This window comes from Bidens hawaiensis, unplaced genomic scaffold, assembly GCF_021521415.1.
Source record: "Bidens hawaiensis isolate Kalapana, Puna unplaced genomic scaffold, B.hawaiensis_p1.1 tig00013803_1, whole genome shotgun sequence".
Classification (NCBI taxonomy): Eukaryota; Viridiplantae; Streptophyta; class Magnoliopsida; order Asterales; family Asteraceae; genus Bidens; species Bidens hawaiensis.
This window is the reverse complement of record NW_027492178.1, coordinates 631,702-658,552: the sequence shown is the minus strand read 5'-3', so window position 1 is coordinate 658,552 and position 26,851 is coordinate 631,702. Positions and strand designations below refer to the sequence as shown.

At 32.7% G+C, this 26,851-nt stretch overlaps 1 protein-coding gene and 1 pseudogene across 1 annotated transcript; one reads left to right on the top strand and one right to left on the bottom strand.

The window, feature by feature from the left end:
- Positions 1–5,839: 5,839 nt before the first annotated feature.
- Positions 5,840–10,223, top strand: LOC143544931 (uncharacterized). Its single transcript, XM_077036904.1, has 6 exons — positions 5,840–6,059; positions 7,144–7,208; positions 7,285–8,173; positions 9,119–9,208; positions 9,344–9,405; positions 9,915–10,223. Exons 1-6 carry the CDS (start codon positions 5,949–5,951, stop codon positions 10,018–10,020), a joined length of 1,323 nt encoding a protein of 440 aa, XP_076893019.1. The 5' UTR covers positions 5,840–5,948; the 3' UTR covers positions 10,021–10,223.
- A 224-nt stretch (positions 10,224–10,447) lies between these two features.
- On the bottom strand, positions 10,448–12,859 carry LOC143544901 (protein MANNAN SYNTHESIS-RELATED 1-like; annotated as a pseudogene).
- Between the last annotated feature and the right edge of the window lie 13,992 nt (positions 12,860–26,851).

The window sequence follows — 26,851 nt, the reverse complement described above, 5'->3', positions numbered from 1 at the left end:
CAACAAAAACAAGAGACATTTAGAACATGTGCGGTGTGGCTTGTGATAAAAATAAATATTCAAACGACTTGTAGTCGAATGGACAATGCCACAATGGTAAAACTTGTATGATCATGTAGCTGTGAGTTGACCCAAATTCGGACGTTATCGGGTTACAACACCGAAACTAAACCAAAAATTAAATTCGTCTACGCATAAATGTAACAAATTTACATATATAATTTCACAAGTTCAACCATTAGACAACAACAGGAAGACTGGTTAGTTTGTGAAACATTTTACTTAAAAGGTAGCTCTAAAAAGTTTTTGTGGCACTAAATTTTTTTTTCTATATCTTATCTATAATATACACTTAGTAGTAATATTACTTCTGCTTAGTTACCAGTTCAGTCTAAACCATGAATGTTTCTATAAACATGACCGGTTTTCAAAGCTAAAAAAACGTTCGAGTAACTATAAACAAATCATAACGAAAATTACGTAACGTTAGGCATTTTTTCGTACGTACATGGAAATAAGTCCATACGAAAATAAATACCCGAATTCCATTTTACAAACAAGTTGTAATTAAACAACTAATAACGTATTTAATTCGAGATTAAAAGGAACTATAATAGAAATATACAAAGCTACATATTAATGTAATGCTACTATAATAGAAATATACAATGCTATAATAGAAATATACAATGCTACATATTAATTAAAAAAAAGATCTCATAATAACAAAGGTAAAAACAAAATTGTACTTGAATGAAGCAACGGACCTCCATGATCATTCATCTCTTTAAATATCATGTCAAAAGCCAAACTTATGGCAAAGCCAAATACATACACATTCTCCCAAACTCCGGCTATCTAACTCGCGCGTTGAGCCAGCATATCGCAGCTAAATGAGACTGTTATATGTTTGCAATGTAGAAGAGAAGGAGCTAAGCCGCCAAGACGCTCCTGGAGCCTGCCCTCATTGCGGTGGCAAAGTGGAGGCCGTCGATTGCGCTCATAAATGGAGGTTTTGCTTCATGCCGGTTTGCAATATCATTAAAAGAAGTTACAAATGCTCAAGTTGTTCCAAACGCTTGGAGTTTTTGTACTCTTAGTTGATTAATATTGTTCTAGTTCTATTATCAACTAGTAGTCATATTATAAGTTGGCATGATAATATTGCATTGTGTAATTTATGCTGATTCTAATTTGAATTGGTTTTTAGAAGTTTTATTGTTTGCTTGTTAAACTGATGTATGGTTGATAATGATATTACAAATATTGCTATCATGTGACATATGATCACATGTGTGTTAATATGTATGATGATAACTAGGCTTATTTATTATCTTTTTATAATTTTAAATGTAACTTTATGTGAAATAACAATTTCAATTTACACTTTAAATGTGTGTAATAACATACTTTAATACAGAATTTTCTATGATTCAATCTGTCTCTACAAATATCTTTACATTTTCATATCATCACTGTATTTAACAAACATCCCTTGATGTTTGAGCTAAAACGTCTTTTTAACTTATAAAATTTAAACTAGAGAGCTCTCATGTATAACTAAAAGCACTTAACAATTCTTATTGAAAGAAATTTGTGTTTTATTTCTACAAATATGAATTTAATACCCTATTGATTACTTTAATTTCTTTTTTTTTTCCTTTTAAAATTGCTTTAAATTTTAGTTGTTCCTAAGAAACCAATACACTTATTTTATTATTTTTATTTTTTAAGTATAAGTAACACATATAACAACAAAGTTGTATTAATTAAACTGTTTAATTGAATAAAGTTCAAATTTTATGTAATATGGAACATTTTAAAATTAACTATGACATTACCAGGTTATTAAATACGGTTCGACCACTGAATCGGATAGACGCCCAGTTCAATATCTAGTCCAGTTACTAAAGCATTGGTTTCTACAATAGTTTCCGCATCACTTTTATGTTACCAGTATTGTACAACTATTATTTCTTATTAGTACTTCATGTGTTTTTTAATGTAATCCTCTTAGCTACAGTTTACGTTACTGGCTACTTCAAATGAAAAAGAAATCTGGAACTGGAGGGTCTTAATAGAAGCAGTCTCGATCTTTATCTCGTGGGATAAATAAAATGTTTGCCCACATCACACCTTCTACATACTGTATTATATAAGTTTTCTAGTTACACATATATTGTGATCATCTCAAGATCAAATTAATTTGTAGTTTTATTAGATCTTTGAAGTTTCTGACACACTGCAAATGTGGGGGAATTAATCTGGTTGAGGACCATACTGTACAAACAATAAAGATTGGGACCATATGGTGTCCAGGGGCCAATTACAAGCTAGAAGTGTAAAGGACTAAGGTAATAAAAGATGGTAAAAAAATAGGATCTACATATTTCATTATTTTTAAGTGTAGGATAATATTAAAAAAAACGACACACTAGCAAGAAGCTAATTAGAAAGATTTACAAGTACACTATTATTTAACTAATCACTACTTAAGTGAACTAGTTCTATTCAACTAGACAAAACAAAGTTAACTTACGAATTCGATTATGTTATCATAATCATGTAGAAAACTTGTTTTGTTAATGTGGCGTAAAGCTTGGTAATGCACACTCCATTTATCTGCAAGCAAAGAACATATTAGCCTTGTCACAGGAAGTTATGTCAGTGATCAGCCTCAAACGTGAAAAATAAGTGAAACGATGCGAGCATAAAGGTGGGTGAGTGTCGTACATTATGGTGGTTGGGCATGTATTTATATTTTCGCGAAGTGGTTGGGGTGTAATCACCATTGCCCGATTGTTAAATAAACCATATTCATGTTTTGACATGAAAGAAACCATATTCTAATCAAGTGTATACCAATTAGTTTTGATATGTAAGTGATCTTGATAAAAAATTTAAATAACATGATGAACTTATATAATATCCCTATAAGTTTATGTAATAATCTATATATTAGTTACGTCACTTATGTTAACTTTGCTTAATTAATTCCGGTCACATTTGAAAATCCAATACAATACAAAACTTTTGATATAAGTTGGACTTCTAGTAGATTGTATAAAGTTGATAAAAATCAGCTTGTCCGATAAAAACAAAGAGTATACTAACCGAGAGGGGTCCACCGATTTTATTCAACTTTTTGGCAAACAAGTCGACATATTTCTTAGTCATAAATTTCTCTTTGAAACAACCGTGTAATAGTCGTTATAATACATTTGTTGGTTTTAATATATATATATTTTTTTAAAAAATATGCTTTACATTATAACTTAAAACTAGTAAGCCATTTTAAAAAAATTAAAAGTTAATAAAGAAAAGGCCATTAAGTTTATAATTTTAATGCTATTGTTCTAGTATTTTTATTTTTGTTTTAATTTTGTTATTTTATAGCATAAATGAGCAAATAAATAACATAATAAAGAAATGGAGAGTGTTCGTGTATGTGTCTGACATGGTTTACGAATTCATGTAAAATTTTCAAGTTTATATCAGATTTGGCCCGTTAAACATGTGAAATCTTAACAAGTAATTTTAAAAGAAAAAAAAAACCTAAAGTACATATTTGATACTCTAATAATATTTACTATTTTGCAATCTTGTGAAAATAGGAACAAAGCCAAGGACATTTGTGTTCTTGCTTCTCTCTTCACATCACCCTTATCTTTTATCATTGTACTCTTCTAGCCCCCACAAGTTAAATCATGGTCCCAACAAAGGACAACCATTCTCGTCCTCGTAACGACAACATTGATGACTAGGGAGCATTCTCTAGTCACATTCGTCTCACTTATATCGTTTTAAATAAATGTATAATTTATATATAACTATTTCTATTTTACAATCGGTGATTTGTATTTTAATATATTGTAAAGTATTCCTACGTGTATTATACACTTTCTTATCTAACTCGTACATATGTATCTTGTATAAATGTGTGTAAGTATTTCTATGGGTATTATACATTCTCTTATCTAGTATTATTGTTGATACATACATTTCTTATCTAGGTTGTACATGTCGTGTCATCGAAGGGTATGATGCAACTAGATACATACATACATTTCTTATCTAGATACAACTCACCAATGTACCGGATCTCTTGTCGTCGAATGGTATGATGCATATTACACTTGTTTTACTTGTGATGATAGAACAAACAGTTGGTTTATTTTTAGCTTCGAGTTGAAGTTGATGTTGATATCTACAAAGTCATATTTTAGCACCACTCTAACCATGTGGCTACTGGCTAGTATCAAACCATATTACACTTGATGATCACACCAAGTCAACAAACAATATCATAACATTCAAGCCATAGAAACTTATCGAACAATCCATAATAATCAATCTCCAACCCATTGTAAAAGATACAAGATCTAAGGAAGTTGCAAAACACTCCAACATAAATGGACATGAGAGATCCAAAAGAAAATGTAAAATCGTTATTATAAGTCCAGTTTGACAAAAAAAAGAATTTATATTGTGAATTTGTTTTATAATAATAAGAATAGTAATAAGTAGTATTTCTCCTGGCGCAAACGCGCCGGGCAGGTCGGTAAAATCGGGCGGTGGTAAAACTCAAGCGTTGATACGGTAAGTCGACATGAATTCGGTCGGTTTTGGTTACCTCAATTGTTGGTAAATCCCAACCGTTATCGATCCCGGGCGATGAGGCGTTGAGTCTACGCGAACTCACTCGGTTTTCATCATGTTCGTTACGGTAATGGAACTAAAAAAACAAAAATAGCATTCGATCGGTTTCGTTACGTACTGAAACTAAAACAAAACTTGGTGAGTCTACGCGAATTCGGTCGGTTTCCGTCGCGCTCGACATGATACTCTAACTAAAACAAAATAATGAAAAAAAAGAAGAAAAAAATTCACATTCTGTAGGTTTTTCGTTACGTTCATCGCGGGGCTTTGCGGCACCAAAGTTGTAAATTATTATATATAATAATAATTAAATCAAAAAAGAATTATTTTTATTTTGTTTTATTTTTTGAACGACGACTTTCTTGTGTTAGGCCATCGCGTTCTCCAAATTTGTAGAGTCATGCTGCTCAACTCTGGCCAGACTATGTTGTCTTCACTGAACCCATGATGACTTTCAAAGTTTGGCTTAGGCGTTCCATTGAGAAACCATATTGTCGGCTACCACTTGACATCATTATGTCATCACAAAAGCATAACTCTATAGTGTAAAAAACAGTGGGACTAAAACCCGGGTAGACTCGAGATTCTAAATGACAACCTCGCAAAGGCAGCTCAAATTTTTCATTGTCTTAATTCACCAAAAAATGACATAAACTTATTATTAAGTCTCGAGCTACCAAACACCATACACAATCACGAGCATATAAGTCTCAAATTTGAATCCAGTTCCAGCTGGGTTTTATCGTAGTGGGCCTCCGGACGACAGGACGATAGGTTTTCCCTGTAACAGGAAATGGTGGGCTCAAGGCTCGAGCTACCAAACAACATATACAATCGCGAGCATATAAGATCACATTGTGCAACTTGGTTACCCGAATAACCGTCTTTTATTCACATGGGGTTCAAACAATTTACTACCCTGAATAAGTTATTATTATTATTATTAGGGTTTGGATCAAATAAAAATGAAATTAACGAGCTAATTGTAATAATCAAGTATAGTAATTATATATATACAAGTAGAGTAATTATGTAATTACATCATAAATTAATTAATTAGCACGTTATTCTACCTGTATATATAATAACTATACTTAGATTCTTATAATTGGAACGTTAATTTAATTTGTACGTTAACTTTCTTATTATTATTATTATTATTATTATTTGGTGGGAACCATCAACAAAACCCTAGAGGTAGCATCCATAAACCCCTCTCTTCTTCTTCTTCTTCTTCTTCTTCTTATTGTTGGCGGCCCGTACAAACCAAACGAAGAAGAATAAGCAAGATGACTGCTTCAGAAACAAAATCAAACCTGCATCAATCGATTCTTCATTACCTCCATCACAATGGATTCTCCAAAACATTCAAACGATTTCAATCCGAAGCTCAAATTCAGGTTTTTTTTAATTAATAATATTACTTATGTTGTGTATATATTATTAACGCCTCTTATCTTATTGTACGATTGTTTGATATGAGAGTGAAACTTTAGGCCAACTTTAGGTACAATCATATTTAAGTTGATTGAATTTAGCCTCGAGTTCGGGCTCGGCTCGTTTATTATTTATTAATAATTAAGTTACATACATTTGTATGAGGTACTTTTTATATATATTTCAAAAAAACACCTTAACATGTCTAAGTTTTGCTTCCAAACTTAGAAATACACTAGGCTCGGATTAGCCTAAATGATCTTTTCATACAAGGCCCGAGCTTGGGATGGATAACTAAACGAGCTTTATTTCAGGCTCGAAAAGTCTCGGCTCGTTCCAAGATTTTAATTTGATCTGATTTCGAGTTGCTCGCGAGTGGCTTGGCACGTTTGCATCCCTAAGATGTAGTAAAATGTTAATATGCAGTAGGTGTTGATTATAGGTTGTAGAAACAATGAAAAACAGGTTTGTATGGGATTACTGAAGTATGAGCTTTGTTAAGACAGATATAAATTTCTGCTAATTCTTAATTGATATTTTTAGATTGATTTCTTGAGTTTGTTATGAATTTAGCTGCAAATTTATGGTACAAACTACAAACTCTAAAGAGCAAATTAGTCATCAAGTTTTATAGATTTTGTTAGTGTTGTAGAACTCGTTAGTTGCTAGCCTGGTGGTGGGGTACCGACTAGCCATAATGTTTACAAACTTTTCAAAATTTGATATATAATGTTTCAAAATGAGTATAAATTTTCAAATACCCTCAAAGATTTTGACTAAATATGACAGATTTTGACTGAAATTTGACTGATCTTGACTCGTTTGACTTATTTTGAAATTTTACTTATGTGGCGATTATTTGAAATGCATCGGCATTCGATTGGTTTCGCCTAAGTTTGATTTTTTAATACACTGGATTTTTTAATGTGTGTTGTTTTTATGCATTTTAGTTAGAATTCTTGATTCATTCGTGTTAAATTTTTGTAATGATTTGGTATGGTTTAACCTTAACTAACTTGGAAATTTTAATGATCCTATTTTTTGCAGGATGACACGTGGAAGGATTCTTCGGTTAATTTGGAGGATATCTACAGCAAATACATAAGTGCCAGGTATGATTACTTAATATAAATTAATAAACATCATAATATGGCTCTAATAAAAATTATGGATTTTTGTGTTACGCAGTCAAACTGAAGATAATGTGGCTGTTGAAGCTGAAACTAAAGCAAAAGATAAGAAGAAAAAGAAAAATGAAATTAACGAAACAAAATCAGATGAAGTAAAGAAGCTTGCGGATGATGTCGTGAACGGTTTGGAGGTTAACGAGCCAAAGAAAAGCACAAAAGATAAGAAGAAAAAGAAAAATGAAATTAAAGAAATGGAATCAGATGAAGTAAAGAAGCTTGCAGATGATGCTGTGAACGGTTTGGAGGTAAATGAGACACAGAAAACCACAAAAGATACGAAGAAAAAGAAAAATGAAACTAAAGAAGCAAAATTAGATGAAGTAAAGAAGCCTGCAGATGATGCTGTGAACGGTTTGGAGGTAGACGAGTCACAGAAAAGCACAAAAGATAAGAAGAAAAAGAAAAATGAAAGCAAAGAAACAAAATCAGATGAAGTAAAGAAGCCTGCAGATGATGCTGTGAACGGTTTGGAGGTAAGCGAGTCACAGAAAAGCACAAAAGATAAGAAGAAAAAGAAAAATGAAATTAAAGAAACGGAGTCAGATGAAGTAAAGAAGCCTGCAGATGATGCTGTGAACGGTTTTGAGGTAAACGAGTCAAAGAAAAGCACTAAAGATAAGAAGAAAAATAAAACTGAAGAAGAAACAGAAAATGGAGATGTTGATACAAAGAAGAGTTCTAAGAAAAGGAAAAGATTGTCGTCAGATGAAAATGAAAACGGGCATGATTCTGACAAGATGGAAACCAAACAAACCGTTGAAGATGCTGTTAAACAAGACAAGGCTGACGAAAATAAAGAAGATATAAATGAGAAACAGGAGATAAATGGAGTAGAAAAGTCTGAATCTCAGAAATCTGTGAAAAAGCAACGTGTTGGTTCAGCAGAGGTTCGTGCTTTATTTATTTATTTATTTTTATTTGAAGGTGGTAAAACGGCTGGTCAGATAGGTCGGGAAACGGGTCAAAATGGGTCAGATTGTTAGAAACTTTATTTTTTAAATAATAATGGACAAGAAACACTTTTCATGGGTTTTTAGTTTTGACAGGTCAAATAGGGGTGTAAAAAGTCAAGCCTTGTGAGAAGTTTTTCAAGCTCAAGTTTAGCTTTGGCTTGACTTGTTTATTATTTAATTATTAATTTTTATACAGTTTTATTATTTTATATATATGTTTGTAATAAAAATGTTTTAATATAATATATGTTATATAGTTATATTTATCATAATTTTATACATAATAATAAATATTATATAATTATATATATTTAATGTGTTTTATAAACTTATATAAATTATTAGGCTTGTTAGCCAGCTCGAGCTCGGCTCGTTTTGAGCTTTATTTTTAAAGCTTGAGCTCGGCTGGTGGGTAGTTTTTTAGTCTTTTTAGTGTTGGCTTAACTCATTTGTTTATATTATATATATTAAATGAACTTATATAAATAACAGGCTTGTTTAGGCTTTTGAACGAGTTCGAACTTGATAAGTGAACCATTGGATCGGGCTTGTTTATTAAACAAGCTTATTTTTAAGCTCGAGCAGGGACTCAAGCTCTCGTTTAAGTTAAGCTTGATTTAGGCTTTTAACGAGCCAATTTGGAGTAGCTTGCAAGTGTGAAGCGGCTTGGTTCATTTGCACCCATAGAGTCAACACATCTGGTCTTTTTTCTTGACATATTGTTATTTGTTTCATTGCGAGAGATAAAACATTAATGAAAAATCAGTTTTGTTCATAACTAGACGGGGTCAAAATTGGTCTCTCTACTAAAAACAACCAAAGGGTTTTGTCGGGATGGTTTAGTTAGGAAACACTTTTTGATTGATTGTGTTTGTGCAGCCAACGTCGGCAAAAGCATTCCAAAGAGTGAAGATTGATCAAGTGGAATTTGCTGATGAGAAATTGCAAGATAATTCATATTGGGCAAAGGTATGATCTTGTTTCCATTTTGTGTCTCGCTTTTCACATGTGAATTTGACTTCTGAAATGGAAACGAGTAACAGTCAATTATATGGTTTTGTTAAGTTATAATATATAGACTTATGTTTAAATTAAACACTGCAGGATGGTGCAGATGTTGGTTATGGTGCTAAAGCACAAGAAGTTCTTGGTCAAGTGCGAGGAAGGTATAAATAATCTCACATCTTCGATTGCAAGAAAGATAAACAAAAATAAAATAATATTTTTTTTTCATTTTTATTAACTTTTTAAATATATATATTTTTTATTTTATACAATCAGGCAGCTTATTATCTAATTGTTATCATTTTAAAGACACTATTTTTAACATCTCATTTATAACAACCGGTTATCTCAGATAACTTATCTGGTTCTAATCACTTAATAATTAGGTGTGGCAGTTGTGTCGGGTTGGTGGATCACGGGGCGAACTGTTCAACCCAAACCCAGCCCACTTAATTCGTTTAAAAAAATATCAACCCTAACATGCGCATACTTAAAATCATGTAACTGGAACAAGCCCTATTCAACCCATTTATCAAACGTGATAACTGGAACAGGTTGTAATCAAGTCGTCCTGTTGGTGGTTGTAAGAAATGAGTAAAACAGGGCCCGTTTATTAGACGGTTTAGATATGATAACCCAAAACTTATCAGTTTATATATATTCTATGTAGGGGTTTTCGGCACGAAAAGACGAAAAAGAAGCGAGGAAGCTACAGAGGCGGTCAAATAGATTTACAGTCGCACTCAGTAAAATTCAATTACTCTGATGAAGAGTGAACCCGATGATCGGTTTCTTGAAGCATTGCCGATCGATTTCTTATCTATCAACCTGATTATCAAGACTCAAGTGTATTCGTATGTATTTTCGCCACAATTTTCATCCAAATTTTTGCCAAAAACACATTCCATATCGATTTTGCAGTATTTTTGTACCCTTTTAAAGAAAACGCCTTTCATTGGATACAAACGTTAACGAACAATCTGTCGTTTTACTGTTTTAGTTAATTATGGTTATTCTGCATTGCATTCGTTCCGTTTGTTTAAACTTCTAAGTTTTGACATGCACAAACAAACAAACAAACAAACGATACTTTGATAGTTTGATTAAACATTTTATGTTCAATTACACGCTTACATGACGAACTTGTAGTCATCTTATTCAACTTATTTAACTCCCTACACAACTTGTAGTCTTGCTGCTTGTTCACTCACAGAAACAGGCTTGCACAGGATGATCTTTTTTTCCTATGAACGACGACACGTGATCCTGTGCTAAGCTTGATGTTATTTGAGCCGGCACAAGAATATTAGTCCTGCCAGTTGCGATCCTATTCGCTGCCACATTCGCATAACACAAACCCGACTTTGATGGCACAAAAACCTCACTAACCGAACACACATGAAAGTCAATAATAGCCTTTTCTAGCTCCGAGGTTTCACCTATCTTGGCATCTTGCAGTATCTCTTCCTGTTAACATTAATAACACGAATTAGGATGTTGTACGCTTTTAATTTTTTAAGTGGATTTTGACAGTTTGACCTGTTAAAATCGGACCCACTAATTTGTTGGGTAAATATTTTAATTTGACGCGTTAGAATTTAAAAATGACCCAAATCAACTCATTTATAAGACACCGAGTCAGTTTGTACCTTTGTGAATGTTTTGGGGTATAAATCTTTTAAGGGGCAAGGCTATCATCTGGTGTCGGGTGAGTGATGTAATACGTCGAGTCTGGTAGAAATCCGATTCTTTGAAAAAAACTTGAGAGCTCCATTGTAGTGTAACAATTTTTCATCTCTTCATTAGCACTACTTCCACAAATGCTTGCTCCCAACTCGTCGGTTTTGTAATCGATTGCAATGAATTGGCCATTCGGTTCACGACTTCTTAGGTTCCCGACAACGGAGTCCACTTTCTTTTGCAACTCGGGTTTCAGACTAAGAGCCTCAAATACCGCCCAACACGAGTGCGGGTTCATATGGTTGTCGACTTCCCCCGCTGATGAAGGAAGATAGCTCATAACCCGCACATTTTGTGTTTTTTGGAATATTGGCACAACAGTGTTCATAATGTAGCTGTGGTTTGCATGATAGGGAACTTTTACATCAACGGGCGTTTGTGATGATGTGTCGTTGGGTTTGCGTGTTTCTACTTGAATCACACCGCTCATAGTCGTTTTGAACTTCTCAACATCGTAGATTTCTTCAAAAGCCCTGAACATATCAAACCAGACGTTCACTACAAGAGCGTAGGGCAACGACAGACTGATGAAACCATCGGTGAAGGTTCATGAGGAAAAGGGGCGTCACTTGGGTAAAGACTTCACCGACGGATTTACCAATGGATCATTAATAGAAGAATTATTGCTATAAAGATATTTTAAAGTTTTTATTTTATTTTATTTTTGGTTTGAACTATGTGTCAGTGATTAAAATTTTTTAATCACGGAAAGCAACGTTAGTATTAAAATTACCAACCTTTTTTCACCGTTGCTCCCAGTGATCTCCGGGAGCACAAGAGTCGCACCAAGATGTTTAGCAACCAATACCGCATTAGCGACCTATGCAAACCACATTACACGATTAATATCAACCCAAAAGAACGTAAAACAAAAACAAGTGAAATTTATTAAACCTGTGAAACGTGATATATTCAGAGCCATCAGTTAACGAAAACGTAACAAAACCTTTAGACGGAGCTTCTTCTTTCGCTAGAACAATATCCGACAATATGATCATAAGTCATATAACCAAAGAAAACATAAAAATACTAAACGAACATTAACTATAACTACTTACAAGGTGAAGAATTGTTCCAACAAAGCTTCAACCGTTGCCCATAAGTTTTCAATGTGTAAGTCGGCAATTCGTTAAGCCAGCGTCTCGACATTTTTGTGAAGTCTTGGTAAACATCCGATGTTGTACTAGGGTCCGATGTTGTTGTACTAGGGACATTCAGCTGCTAAAGAACATAAATGTTACAAATTATATCATTAATCTTTTGGACAAATGAAAATAATAATAATCACAATAAAAGTTTAGTTAAAAACTTTTTTAGCATCTTAACCAAAAGTTTAAGTTATGACAAAAAACCAAAAGTTTGTACAAATAAACGAATTAACCGGAACTGAAGCGAACTTTGAGATAAAACTAGCTTAAACGAAAAACGAATAGTTTTTGAGTCTCTTAAAACCATTTTTTTTATTTGATTCAATTTTATTTGAGGAAAAGTGACCAAGCTGATTTGTAATTTGTTTTGCGTTATCTAGGGGTGTTAGGGAAGGAGGTACACTTCTTGATGGTGTTCTCAGTGAGTCAGGTCTGGGTCAAAATTAGGAATGCTCATATGGGTATTGGAGGTGGTTCCAAACATTGTTAAAAAAAATAAATAACTAAATAAATTGCATGTAAAATATGAAATAAGTTGAAAATGAATATAAAACATAACCCCTCAAAAACATGTTTCAAATCAAGAATATTAATTGTTGATAGAACATATGATACTAGATACACTTACCAAAACATCACCATCAAAATGATCTCTTTTTACCATGTTAGCCAGCATCAAAAACATGGAAATTGTAAGAATGGCTCCCATGATTTCTCTTATATCCATTACTACCACACTTTTTTTCAACTTTTGATTTGAAAAGAGAAACAAATCTAAAAGACAAGATCAAAGCATATAGTTCAAGGTTAAGAACCAAGGCTCTCTCCTTTTCTATTGCTATGTGTCAATATCGACCGCTTTCTTGCGTATATAACATGTATGTGAATTTACTTTCTGGTTACTTTCGGTTCTATAAACAGAGAATTCTAAGAATGTCGATTGACAGAGGGTGGAAGTGGGGGAGAACAGAACTGCCGAAGTTTATATTTGGTATGCGAAGATGAATACAGTTGTCAAGATTCATCAGACAGCTTTGATTTCTCTATAATAGGCAATGGATCATTAAACATTGCCGCAAAATCTGTTAGAGCTTTATTTATGACTCGGTGAGGGTATGCTACATTTTGAAGGTTATGTAGCGTGATAATGACCAAGTAGGACACGTTGCCTCGAACTTGACGACACATGTTAATGGAGTCAAATACGTTCTTTTGACTTTCGAATGGCATTCGTCATAACACTAGTTATTAAACTTATCTCGAGTTTGATTCTACAGAGTCCCTTAACACGTGATCATTTGAGTTTTGAATAAATATACACATTTTATAGATAGTTATATAATTTGGGCTTTAATAACAAAATTTAACACATAAAATACCATTTCAAGATATACATCTCCATCAACATCATATAACATGTTTTCTATCAATTTTATTCTCCTATTTAGTATTCATCTTTTAAATAATAAACAAAATAAATGATAAGAGTGACAAGAAAAGAGAGAGATTGAGATAGAGTAGAGTGAAGTGGAGTGGAGAGAAAAAAACCAATGAGAAAATCATTTATGCTCATTTTTTAACATTAAAAACAACACGTAAATAGAGTGAGTTTATTTATAAAATCTCCACATAAGATTATGTGTATAATTTGTAAATATATTTCCTACACATACTTACACACGCATAGGTAAATGTTTAAAATAAAAATAAAGTTCATGAACAAATTACTTTTTTTACATATGATACACACACACACACACACACACACACACACACACACACTCACACATATAGGGTTTGGATCAAATACAAATGAAAATAACGTGCTAAACATGAGAATCAAGTAGAGTAATTATATAATTACTCTATTATAATTACTTCAAGATGTATTTACATAATTACTCTACTTGATTCTCACATATAGCACGTTAATTTTATTTGCACGTTAACCTTCCCCTATGTATGTATGTATTAAATTTCAACTTGGTTGACAAAAAGACGTGCTATACATGTACTTTTCGTTATTGTTGTTGTACATCCAACTTTGGTATTTAAGCACCATGTTGTGAGTTTTCGGTTACTGATTATAGTTGTTATATATCAATTCTTCTTTTGGCATCTTGAAGGTGATTGTTCATATTTCTTTGCTTCGAATCTCTTTCGTTTGTTGTATGAGTATGCATTCTACATTTTTGCTACTTTTTGATTACCGGTTTTGCATTATACATTGTCCATTAGCGGTTTTAGTTTTCATCGGATGTTAATTTCAACTGTAATCAGGTCGTTTCTTAAATGTTGCTTATTACTTTTGAAAGATCTATATTATGATTACAGATGTGAATCATTTAATAATCAGTCACATGGTTTCTTGATTATGAAAAAAAAAGGTGGAAGTCTTAATTAGTGCTAATTGGTTATTATTTCTTGAAGTTTTGCTTGTAAGTGTTGAATTATTACTTATATGTATATATACATGCTTACCAAACCCTTGAATGTGGAAAAAAGAACTAATCCAAAATAATGAAAATGAACATAGACTAGCTATTTGCTTCATATCTTGCCATTGCTATCTTAAGTGACTATGTCAAATGTGATATTCTTTGGCAGACTAAGATTATGTTTTGCTTTCTTCATATTAATATTCATTTAAATGTTTTAAAATGTACTCACTAGCCAAATAACTTTATGGTTTGTGGGTTCCTAAATTAGAATTTTAGAATGTATATCGGTGAAATTGATGGTATTAGAATAATGGTTTCGATATTTTTTTTGGTGCATACCATGCGGTTCGATGAAATGTCATTTCTTTTTTGTTTTGTATTCCGTTAGGGTTTCACAACCCCCGCAAGTGAATATATGACCAAACCATTAAACTTATAAGCTATAGAGAGATGTCTCATTCGCATATTCTTCCCTCTACTACTCGCAACTTGAATCCTTCAAATTTAAGATGTGCGGGCATCAGGGTATTGATTGGTTATTAACTATCACAGTTTATTTAATAAAAGAAAGTTTTATTTTTTATTTTTTAAAGTAAAAAAAGGTTTATTTTTTATAAGACCACAATCAAGATATCCTTATCTTGTTAAGTTGTTATGAAACTAATGTGGCATTTCACGTATGTATATGAATTTTTAGATCTAACAAATTAATTTTCTTGGTGCAGCGAGTGCAACGTGCCATTCTTTGATTGTCCTAGTTGGTTATAATTAATAAAGAGAGTCTACATGGGAAGCTTGTATATAGATAAGTTGTTTTGGGTATAAAGCATGAAACTAGGATGCCTAAAGATGTAAAAGAGATTGAGGAAAAGACACAAAGACTCAATAGATCTTTAGGGAGTGAAATAAGTTGTAATGTACGAATACAAAACAACAATTAATTTGATGGCGTTTTAATGTATTTGCAAAATTAATTTGTGGAATTAAATGTTGCATTTAGTTTTGCACTTGCTTTTAATTTTTTTTTTACCAGTGTGTTAAAGAAACCAAAATGAGAATCTCTCTGCAAGCAACTTGCTTTTTATTAATTTGTTTTTGCACATACCAATATTTCCATAAGTACAAATAAATTTTTTTTACAAATTTAACAACAAAATAGTTTTAACTCGATTTCCTATCGACCGAAAATTTTTGAATTCGTGATTTCGAGAAGTACAGATGAGCTATTTTACACTTTGTAAAAATAAGATGAGAACGAAACTAGCATTTTAAATTGAAATTAGTAGTTAGGTTTTATAAGTCATATACTATACTATAAACTTTAAATCTCTTAGATATCATCAAATATCCTCTTGTTTGTAGAAAATTATGTTAAAATTAAATTCTATACCATCAGATATCCATTTTGGTTATGAAAGTTGCAATTTGCAAACAAAAAAAAAGGAAAAAGATATCCATTTTGGTTGTGCATCACATTGTTTTCAACTTTTGTGATATTTAACTTTAAATTACTTTATTAAACAAACTAACAGTAATTATTTTATTATTAAATACAATATCTTATAGTATCATGTCAAATGATATCGTCACATCACTTCTAATCAAAGTATATCATATTAAATCATATCATATTATCATATTGTATTTATTATAACATACGATATCACATGGTGGCATATCATGTTAAATTATTAATATCATCATAACACATTTATCATATCACGTCTTATTGGCATACTAAAAGTTGATGTGGTTTTATGAACTATGCATAATCAAGTCTTTCAAATTACATTTATTAGCTCACTATTAGTGCAACATCTTTTAACTCAATCATTAAACTGATTAATCAAACAATATTCATACTTTAATACAATTTTTTTCAATTCATCACATATCAAATGTGGTTAGAATTTTTAAATTCAATCTGATGAGGTGTTGATGACAAATGGTAACCAACAAGTGTGGACGTCATTAACATTGGCAAATATATTTAAAATATTGAATCACGCACACGCGTTACAGTGTATTAACTCAGAATATTTAGACCGAAACGTTAAATGAAAATTTTATAAAATATGAAAAGTATTGAAAACTAAAACTGAAAAAGAAAAACTTTTGTGGTTAAAAATGAAGATTGTTTCGTCGACAAACATGTAAAACATGAAAAGTATATAAAAATAGTAATCAAGCACAAAGTACAACCCATTTTGCACACCAAGTTTGCAAAATGTTATATATGTTTATAATATAATTTGTTGTTTTTTGTTAAAGTTTAGTAAGAAGGCTAAATTTGGAGGACTCTTTTTGCTGTTTAAGTAGACTAGAAGGTTTGTTTATGTCAACTGCAAAAGTGAGGAGTATATAATCATCGCTATCGGTGGATTTTGTTCAACGCAACTTTTAGGGTTCCATTACGTCGCTATCGTTTTGTTTTCGACCGTCTTCTTCATTTGAATTATGTATCTCCTTTTTCTCACATTTTGAGAGTTCGTGGTATGATGATTTGATTTCGATCATTGTTAGCATTGTTTTCTTAGGTCATGTTTAGTATGTATTCTTGACTCGGTGGTTCATCGTCGTTTGTGAATCATTTTGGGTTTTATGGATTAAGGTTTTGGGTAGTAATCATAATATTAACTCTCTTGAAGATATATCATGTTGTTTAGGGTTATGGTTCATACTTATCAGATCTACATAATTTTTCAGTGTTATCAACTTTACCATATTTGCCTTTTTCTTGAATTAACAGAAGTATCGTTACCTCAAATTAGGAAAGATCGGTCAAGGTACTTGAATATTTGAGAATCGTAGAAAGATCAATCGGGGGATAGCCAATTTAATGATTGTGCTTTACATTGGGCAAAAGTTATTCACCTTCATTGGTGGTGGAGAATCATTGACCATGAACAACCATTGTACACCGTAAGTTCTTTTTGTGATGACCCTTTAACGGATTATAATTGATCCCTTTGGATGAAAAATGAATCATTGTTTTAGATGTATATACATGTAAGTTATATTGTTTTTAACGTAGATTGTTGTGTAAACAACAGGATGGCAAGAAAGTTCAATGTTTTGCCACAAGTTTACTAAGTGTGATGGTTTGCATTTTGTCGAGAAGGTGGTCCATTGCAGCTGAATTAGCAGGCATGCAATAAACATGGTAATTGGTTCTAGCATTGTCTAAACATGTGAAACCCTACCTCATTAACAAATCGTCTTAAGGGAAGGCGACAATCTTTGACCTTACCTAAGTTTTGACTCATTGTCCATAGAATAAAATAAAAACTATTTTTATAATCGTAATATGTAAGAAAGTTGAATCATTTGCCCAAAGTTATAAAGTTATATAAAAGTTATTTAGTTATTATTATATTGTATATTTTTATTTGTTTTAATATAAACTTATGGAACTTTCATTAGATTTGTGAAGTATGTGAAGATTCCGATGCATTGGAGTGAAGCACAATGCCTTAAGAAATTATTTTTGACCCTGCATTAGTAAAGGTAAAGCTTTGTTAAAAAAACTTTTAAAACAATATTTACTATGTTAGGCTGAACGACTATTTTGTTTCAGACAGAGTTATTGATCCAAGCTCATTTGACTCGTCAAACAAACACGTTAACCCAAGATTACAAAATGACTTTAAACGTGTGACATAGCTTGCACATTGCTTGTTTGATGAATTAATAAAGGTACTACTAAACCCAAGATTATTGTATCGTATTTTTCTTTCTCATGTGATTAACGTTATCCGACCCAAACTGTCGAACTGATCAGATTTTTTTATGTCCAACCATATGAAATTGAATCATCTAAAAACAGTAGGCCCTTTGAGAAAAAAATTTTTTTAGATCCACCACTTATTAAAACAATCTTATAGTATCATGTCTATTGATATTACCATATTACTTTAAATCAAAACATATCATATTAAATCATATAATATTATAACATATTGCATCTTATTATAACTTATAATGACATATGTCATATCATGTGAATTAATAATATCACATGACATTATGTTTACTAAAAGTGGTTTCTTATCATGTTAATCAAACATAAAAAAGTCTTTATATATAAAAATCCTTAATTTCATCGCCTCTAATCGTTGCCGCAATACTGCCATGATTAATGGTTTGACAACTCTAATCCTCTTACTTCCCCAAACGGTTAGACATCTAATTATGTGTTCATGTAAGCAATTTTCGTCTTTATTCTTATTTAATTATCTGTGGATCTTCCGTTTGTAGTAATTGAGGCAATATCAATTTTCTTGTTGGCTCCAACTGTATTTGATAAGTTTATTTCTTTGTTGGTGATTTTATGTCATTCTGACCATATTATGTGATTTCACAGTATACATTCTACGAGGCTCGGAACATAACATGCTGGTTGCACATAGTATGTACTTGGATGTATTGAATCAAAGATGAAGCCCGATGTTTGGTAATTAGATAGGGTGTCAAGAAATAGGCCAAGGTTGAAATAAATATAATGTTATACACTTGTAGTTGAACCTTGTGATTTCCAAATTGATATGTAAACACATACGTTTTCATTTGCAATTAATATAACTCAAACTTTTGATTTACATCTTTGTTCTTGTTTTGTGATTGATATTGTGATTTCTGTTATTATGGTATAATATGAAAATAAAATAATTACTGTTATTTTGTTTAAAAAAAAATAAATCAATGAATATGTTAGCTATCATCATTTCATAATTATATCTTTGAAATTTGTCTATTAATTAAGGGAGAGGTGTTTCGGTTTTAATTTAATGTAAATTCAAACACATCATGCATATAAATATATATAAAAATTATAGTAAATAAAAACATTTCTCATTCTTTTTAACATCCATATATATCAAAAGCATTCTCCTTATTTCTGTATATGTTATCCTTTGAAGTTCTAAAAGTATTTTCCTTATTTTAATTTCATATATAGGTATATGTTAAAAACTGCATATAAAGATTATCTACTGAAAATATGTTCTTAGTAAGTCTAGGTGAACAAAAACAACACAGGACATTGGGGCTCCAATTAGATAAAGCCTTTAAATTGTACTAAAGTTAGACCAAAAGTATTAAATGATGAAAATGAGAACAAAGACATTATAAATAATGAAAATAACTGTTAAGTTATTTGAAAAAGACAGACATATCCGTTATTAGTATTTTACTGTACAACAAATAAGTTTGAAAAAAGCATCGAATTCTCTTATAGTTTCAGGCCTCTAATTGGGTTGGACCGGCCCTCCCTACATAGAAATAAACCATTTATGGCTTCATCAACATGCCTTCATCCCTTTTGTTTAGAAATAAAGGCAGAAGCAGGAAAAATTACTAAGCACGAGAAGGCGTGTGCTGAAAATCAACATGCCTTCATCCCTTTTGCTTTTGATACATTTGGGTCTCTCGCTCCCAATGCTGCTACGTTTTTAAAAAGAGTTCAGCGGGTCGTGCACAGTAACTCAACGACGCCGAAGAACGATAACTATGTTTTCAGTAGGATCCATTTTGTCATTCAAAAGGGGGTGACAACGCAGCTTGTTGCCCGCTTACCTGCATCTCTATTGTAACTGGATCCATTTGGTAATTTGATAACTTATTGACATAAAAAAAATTACGGACAAAAATGATTGACTATATAAACCAACATACCCCATCCAAAAGGGACAATTACCAATTTAGCATTTTGACCAAATCAACTTATAAAATGGACATTAAAATTATGGATTTACAATTTTATTTCACCAAAAGTAGCCCAAGTGTCATTTTCACGCTTATATGACATGAAAAACAGAAAATTTCACGACAAAGATAAAAAACAAATAAAAAAAAGAGAAAATTATCATTTGACTCCCTGGAAAATATCAACGGGAGACCGTTGGACCACTGAAAATTAATTTGCGCATGTTGTGCCATTGTATATCTCCAGCGGGCTTTTTTTCTTCTTCCGTCAGTTGACCAAGCGTTGACCTGTTAAAAAAATGTTGAAATTACGTTTTTACCCCTAAGCCTTTAATTTAGTTTAAAAATAATCATCCAAAACCGTGAAAATGCCGGGATTCGAACCACAGCCTCCGGTTTAACATCTCACCAAAACTACCGCTTAAACTAAGTTAGTGTTTGGTATAGTTATACAACATAAAATATATATTACCACTTTTATCACTTTATCTTCCCCAATTATAATTAAAGTTCCCTAAGTTTTAAATCCAAACAATTGAAAATGCTCATTCAGATTCAACAACATCACCAATGGACCTCACCTGTCTACAATTAACCAAATGCATATTCAATTCCAATCCAACTCATCATCATTATCGCCGTCGTCGCACCAAATGCAGATTTGAAAACGTGGATGCATAATAACGGCTTGCCTCCGTCGCACTCCGTCACCGCCGCCGTCTCCACACCACCTCTCCGTCACCACACCATTTCTTCGTTGCGGTGACATTTCGTTAAAATCTTGTTTCCGTTAACCTTTTGTGTTAATATATTGTGTTTGTCTTGATATTGGTGGTTGCCGGATAAAATTGTGCTTGTCTTGATATTGGTGGTTGACGGTCAACTAACGGAAGGAGCAAAAGAAGCCCGCCGGAGATATACAATGGCACAATATGCGCAAATTAGTTTTCAGTGGTCCAAGGGTCTCCTGCCGATATTTTCCAGGGAGTCAAATGACAATTTTCTCATTAAAAATTAATATTGTAATAGATTCACGCCATTCCAGTGTGAACTTATGGGAGTTTTACGCCTCAAAAATAAAAAAAAATACTATTTTATTCTTTCACGCTTGATTTAAAGAAAAATCAGAATGATTATTTTTTTAATTTCGATATATCAAAAATCTCGATTAGAATATAAAAAAAAAAGCTAACAATTTTAACTTATGAAACATTAAGGGATATATTTTCAAAAAAATAGTAAACAAATAAAATAAAAAATGTAAAAGAAAATATATTTTCCTATAAATGTAACCTCAACAATAAAAAAATTAAAATTAATAATATCTTTGAGAAATATAATAATTCACGCCCAAGCGTGAAAGTGTATACCACAGGGTGTGAAATTATGGGCTTTCCATGCCCACACGTGAATTTCTACAAAAAATTTGTAAACAAAAGTCAATGGTTGATAAAAAGATTTAGTCAAAAGCAATGATTTGTTATTTTTCTCATCCAAGACGAGAACCAAACTCCGCATTCTAGAAACTAGAAAAGGGGGCACACTAAAGTCATGTGTCATATCATAACATTTTCTTTTAAATTTCGAAATTCCATAGATTTTGACGGGTACCAGCACCCTGCTTCTTCTTAAGAAAAAACTTCCTCCATACCATATGTAAAGTTTATAGAATTTTGAGTCATGACTTATTTTATTATATTTTTTAGGTTGTTTTATTTTTTTCGTCACAAATCTTTTTCATTCTTCTCAAATTTGTCCCTTTATTGTAGAATAAATTGACCCATATATGTAGTAGGAACCCGATCTTTCATGATAGAACCAAACTTTTTGAGATTTATTTACAGTTTATCAGATAACAGATTTATAAAGTTTTTAAAAAGCTACTTTTTCAAAAAAAAGGTAGGTTAATTGATATGTGATATAATATAATACGTTATAATAAGATAAAATAACTCATAAAATGTGATTTGATTGAATATAATATGAAAGAGATACGATGATTTGATTTTTCATTAAATGAAAAGATATTGTATAATATAATAATTATTGATTTTGTCGATAAAAGTTTTACATTGTTTTTATTATTAACTAGTATTAAGCCACCCTCCCCTAAGCGCGTTGGGACGGGCGCGCAAAAGAACGTAATGTTTTATAGAACCCATGTGTTAAAGGACATGTTTTATCAAACATGTATATTTATTAAAGGTTCAACAACTCACACCTGTTGAGGTGTGTTAACGCCTAAAAAATAGATAGAAACATAATATATTGAAAAGAATAACTAAGTCGACTTTGGGTATGCACGTTACGATGAAGCCGTTAAACGAGGAAAATAAACGTAAAAATGTTGAACAACACACACGTGTTGAGGCGTGTTAACTCATAAAATTTAGACCAAAATGTTAAATGAAAAATCTATAGAATATGAAAAGTACAAGGGTCCAAAGTTAAAAAGTAAAACAATTGTTAAAATGGAAAATGTTTTTTTTAACAAACTTGTAAAAGATGAAAAGTATATGGGTTAACAATAAAAAATAAGATAAAAATAAAAATATTAATCAAGCACAAGTACAACCCATTTTGCACACCAAGTTTGCAAAATGTTATACATATAACATAATGTGATGTATTTTGTTCTAGTTTTGTAAGAAGGTTAAAGTTGGAGGACTCTTGTAGCTATTTAAGAGGGCTGGAAGGTTTGTTTATGTCAACTGCAAATGTGAGGAGTATATAATCATCGCTATCGGTGGATTTTGTTGAACGTAACTTTTAGGGTTCCATTGCGCCGTTGTCGTTTTGTTTTCGACCGTCTTTTTCATCTGAGTTTTGTTTTTCCATCTTCTTACATTTTGAGAGTTTGTGGTACGATGATTCTATTTCGATCATTGTTAGCATTAATTTTTAAGTCTATATAGTATGTATTCTTGACTCGGTGGTTCATCGTCTTTGGTGAATCATTTTGGGGATCTAGAGTCAAGGTTTTGCATAGTAATAATTATAAGAATAACTCACTTGAAGATATATCATGTTATTTTGGGTTAGAATTGTTCAAACTTTTCAGATCTAGATAATTTTTCGTTCTTTTCAGTTTATACCATATTTGTCTTCTTCTTGAAATAACAGAAGTATTAATTCTCAAATTAGGAAAGATCAATCAAAGTACGTGAATGTTTGAGAATCATAGAAATATCAACCGATGAATAGCCAATTTAACGAGGGATCTTTACATTGGGCTAAAGTTAATCACTTCCTTTGGCATCGAATAATCATTTACCATGAACCGTCATTTCCCCTGTAAGTTCTTTTTGGGTTGTTCCTTTAATGAATTATAATCGATCCGCTTTGGATGACATGGGAATCATTGTTTTAAATGTTTTTATCTATAAGTGTTATTTTTGTTAGTTAACGTAGATTATTGTGGAAACTACAGGATGGTAAGAAAGTTGAATCTTACATCACAAGTAACTAAGTTTGATGGTTTGCATTTTGTCGAGAAGGAAGTTGTTTCGAGCAGCAATTGAGGAACATGAAGCAGATTGCATACGTTTCAATTTCTTGTTCAAAAACCCATGCTAATTTCTTGCAGTTTCTCATGCTGACATTCAGTTGGCGTGTTGACTTGCTAAACCCGAATTTATATACTCCAGTGTCATATTTTGTTAGTCAAACATATTAAACATGAAAATACATACACTTTCAGAGGTTATAATGTAAATGTTAGATTAGGGTATCGTGTAACCCTAGGTTTTGTTCTATATAATGGGACGCATGTTTAACTTCATTGTAGCATCTGCCCCGATCCGACCCGACCCAGGTACCCGTTTCTCTGACCCGATCTCTTTCTTTTATGATTTAATATTTATTTATACTCATACTTTATTTTTAATAATAATAATATATTTTCCTTCCCGCCTCTTTCTCTCTCTTTCTTTCCGCCGTCCCGTCCCTCTCCTTCTCTCTTTCCGCCTTCTTTTCCCTCTTGTCGCCGTCCCGCCCTTACGCCTTGTTTCCCTCTTTTTCTTCTAACTCTTTGCTTGTCCTTTGTTCCTTCCCGCCTAAGGTTGTCTGCGCAGCTCCACGCGCCAGACCCCTTACAAGGAATCCTGCGTGAAGACCACCTGTTTCAGCGATACGCGAGACGAACTCTTCTCGCAGCGCGCTAAGAATTGTAATTCTTCTCGCAGCGCGCTAAGAACGGTAGTTCTTCCCGCGACGCGCTAAGGATTTGTAGTTCTTCTCGCAGCGCGCTAAGAATTGTAGTTCTTCTCGCAGCGCGCTAAGAATCGTAGTTCATCCCTCGACGCGCGAAGAATTATAGTTCTTCCCGCGGCGCGCTAGGAATTTTAGTTCCTCCCGCGGCGCGCTAAGAAATGTGATTCTTCCCGCGGCGCGCTTAGAAATGTAGTTCTTTCCGCGACGCGTTAAGGTTGGTTCTGTCTGCCTTCGCGCTCGCGCTCTCTTGACCTTCTGTGTCTGCCTTCGCGCTCGAGCCTTCTCGCGCTAAACCTTTTGAGTTTTCTTCTGTTTAATCTAGCCGTTTGCTTTTGTGTTGTCTTATCTTTTGTGCTGTTGACCTAATCTGCTTTGTCTGAAAAGTTACTTTCGGCGCAGCATGCGCACCAACCCCATTGGTTGGCAGAAAAAGTGACTGACATAATCTTTTGAGATCTGCCTTTGCCATGCTTGACCAGTACCTTTTTCTGAACCGCCCATGCCTTTTTACTGTTCCCTGTCAGCCTTTTTCTCTTTTTCCCTGCTGCCATATCTTTTGATATCTTTTGCTTTTGGAATCTTTTACTTTTTGAGATCTTTTCCCCTTTTTCTAGGGATTGTGTCTCCTAGGGTTTCTCTATAAATAATAGTATTATTTTTCCTAACACTACACACACAAACACTTAATCTCTCCTGTTTTCCTTGCTCTCTGCCGCCCCCCTCTCTGCCTCCGTCTTCCTCCCTGTTCTGTCCTGCTTTTCCGGTAATATATATATTATATATAATAATTTAATTATGCTAACTTATATCAAGACTTAAAACAGATCGTTAAAACAATAATCTTTAATTATAGGTTAACTTGTGCTTGTTTAAAGTTGGTTCTTGCTTTATCTTACACCGCATCGTTTATCAAGTGAGTAATCTCGTACCTAATCCCTTTTTATTTTTAATGTTTTGGGATGTTCATGTGTTCGTACAAACTTGAGTCTTAAACTTGTTTATGAACTTTAGTCGCGCAGTATCCCATGTGTTGAGGACGTTTACTTGGCTGTTTATTTGTATGTGTGTATCATTAACCGCTTTGTTCGGCCTATTCCGAAGTTTTCATGGATCCATTAGATGAACACGGGAGACCTATCGTTTACGGTTTTCTTTGTTTACACTTGCACAGATGTTTTCTCGTTTTTGTGCTCAATTGGGAGCACGGATTGAACTATGAACTATGAGCTATGATCTATTTAGGCTTGATCACAATCTGATTGCACCCTTGTTAAACACCAGACATACACGTGTTGCGCGCAGATTTATTGTTATCTATGTATTGTATTAAACTTGATTTCTTACCAACACGCAAGTGTTTGACGTTTATTTTAACACATGTTCAGGTTTGCAGTAGCTGTTTTGGAGCTTGTGGACACATAGGAAGTTTTCTTTATTTTGGACCTAAATTAAAATGTATCAAGACAAGTTTTTGCTGTTCGAATATTATGATTTATAATATATTGATTTATGATGATTTATGTTATCTTGTGTTTACTCTGCGCGTGCGCGAATGAATGTATTTATTAAATATTGACACCCAATAGTGTCACGAGTAATGAAACAATATGTGGCGCCCCGATGTATAATCCGCCTTTGGTCGGGGTGTTACAGATTGGTATCAGAGCTCGTTGACTTTAGGATAGGTGGTTAGACGTAACGGCCTAGAATACCTAAGAGTCCCTTCTCGCGCATGAGAGAAATCTCATGTTTGCGCGCTTATTGTTAATTACTCGTTGTTTATAAATATGCTCGCGCTTGCGCAGTATATGACTTTATGTTTTATTCCGCGATATTTCGATTTTTATTGATTTTTCTTGCATATTCGTTTGTTGGGTTTGAAAATCCGAAAAGTCATGGTGATACATGAATAGTTGATTTTCAATTTCCATTTACGATTATGTTCTGAGGATGGAGACTTGAAAAGTCATGGTGATACATGAATTGTCAACCTCCAATACTCATTTTCTTGTATGTTTTATATTGAAGATTGAAAAGTCATGGCGATACATGAATCGTCAATCTCCAATACTCGTTTGCTCGTACATTTTAAATTGGGAATTCGGAAAGTCATGGTGATACATGAATTGTCGATTCTTGATTCGAATTTGTTACCTTTATTAAGTCTGCATTTAGGGTCATTTATTTTACTTTAACTTTTGACAGTAACTGACTCCGTGAAACCAAGCTTTATAAGATTAAAACTTTGCGCTAAAATCAAGATATTAACTAAAATTAAAACTTTTATAGAATGCCTCCGCTATCTCGCCGATTTCAGAGAAGGGAAGCCTCGCGCATGCGTAGACAGCAACGTTCCCAGGAAA

What these genes read in the sequence shown, in the direction of transcription:
- LOC143544931 (XM_077036904.1), top strand. Translation starts at nt 5,949, where the DNA reads ATGACTGCTTCAGAAACAAAATCAAACCTGCATCAATCGATTCTTCAT. An exon ending in AACGTGTTGGTTCAGCAGAG is followed by an intron (nt 8,174 to 9,118) that starts GTTCGTGCTTTA and finishes GTGTTTGTGCAG; the next exon opens with CCAACGTCGGCAAAAGCATT. An exon ending in ATAATTCATATTGGGCAAAG is followed by an intron (nt 9,209 to 9,343) that starts GTATGATCTTGT and finishes TAAACACTGCAG; the next exon opens with GATGGTGCAGATGTTGGTTA.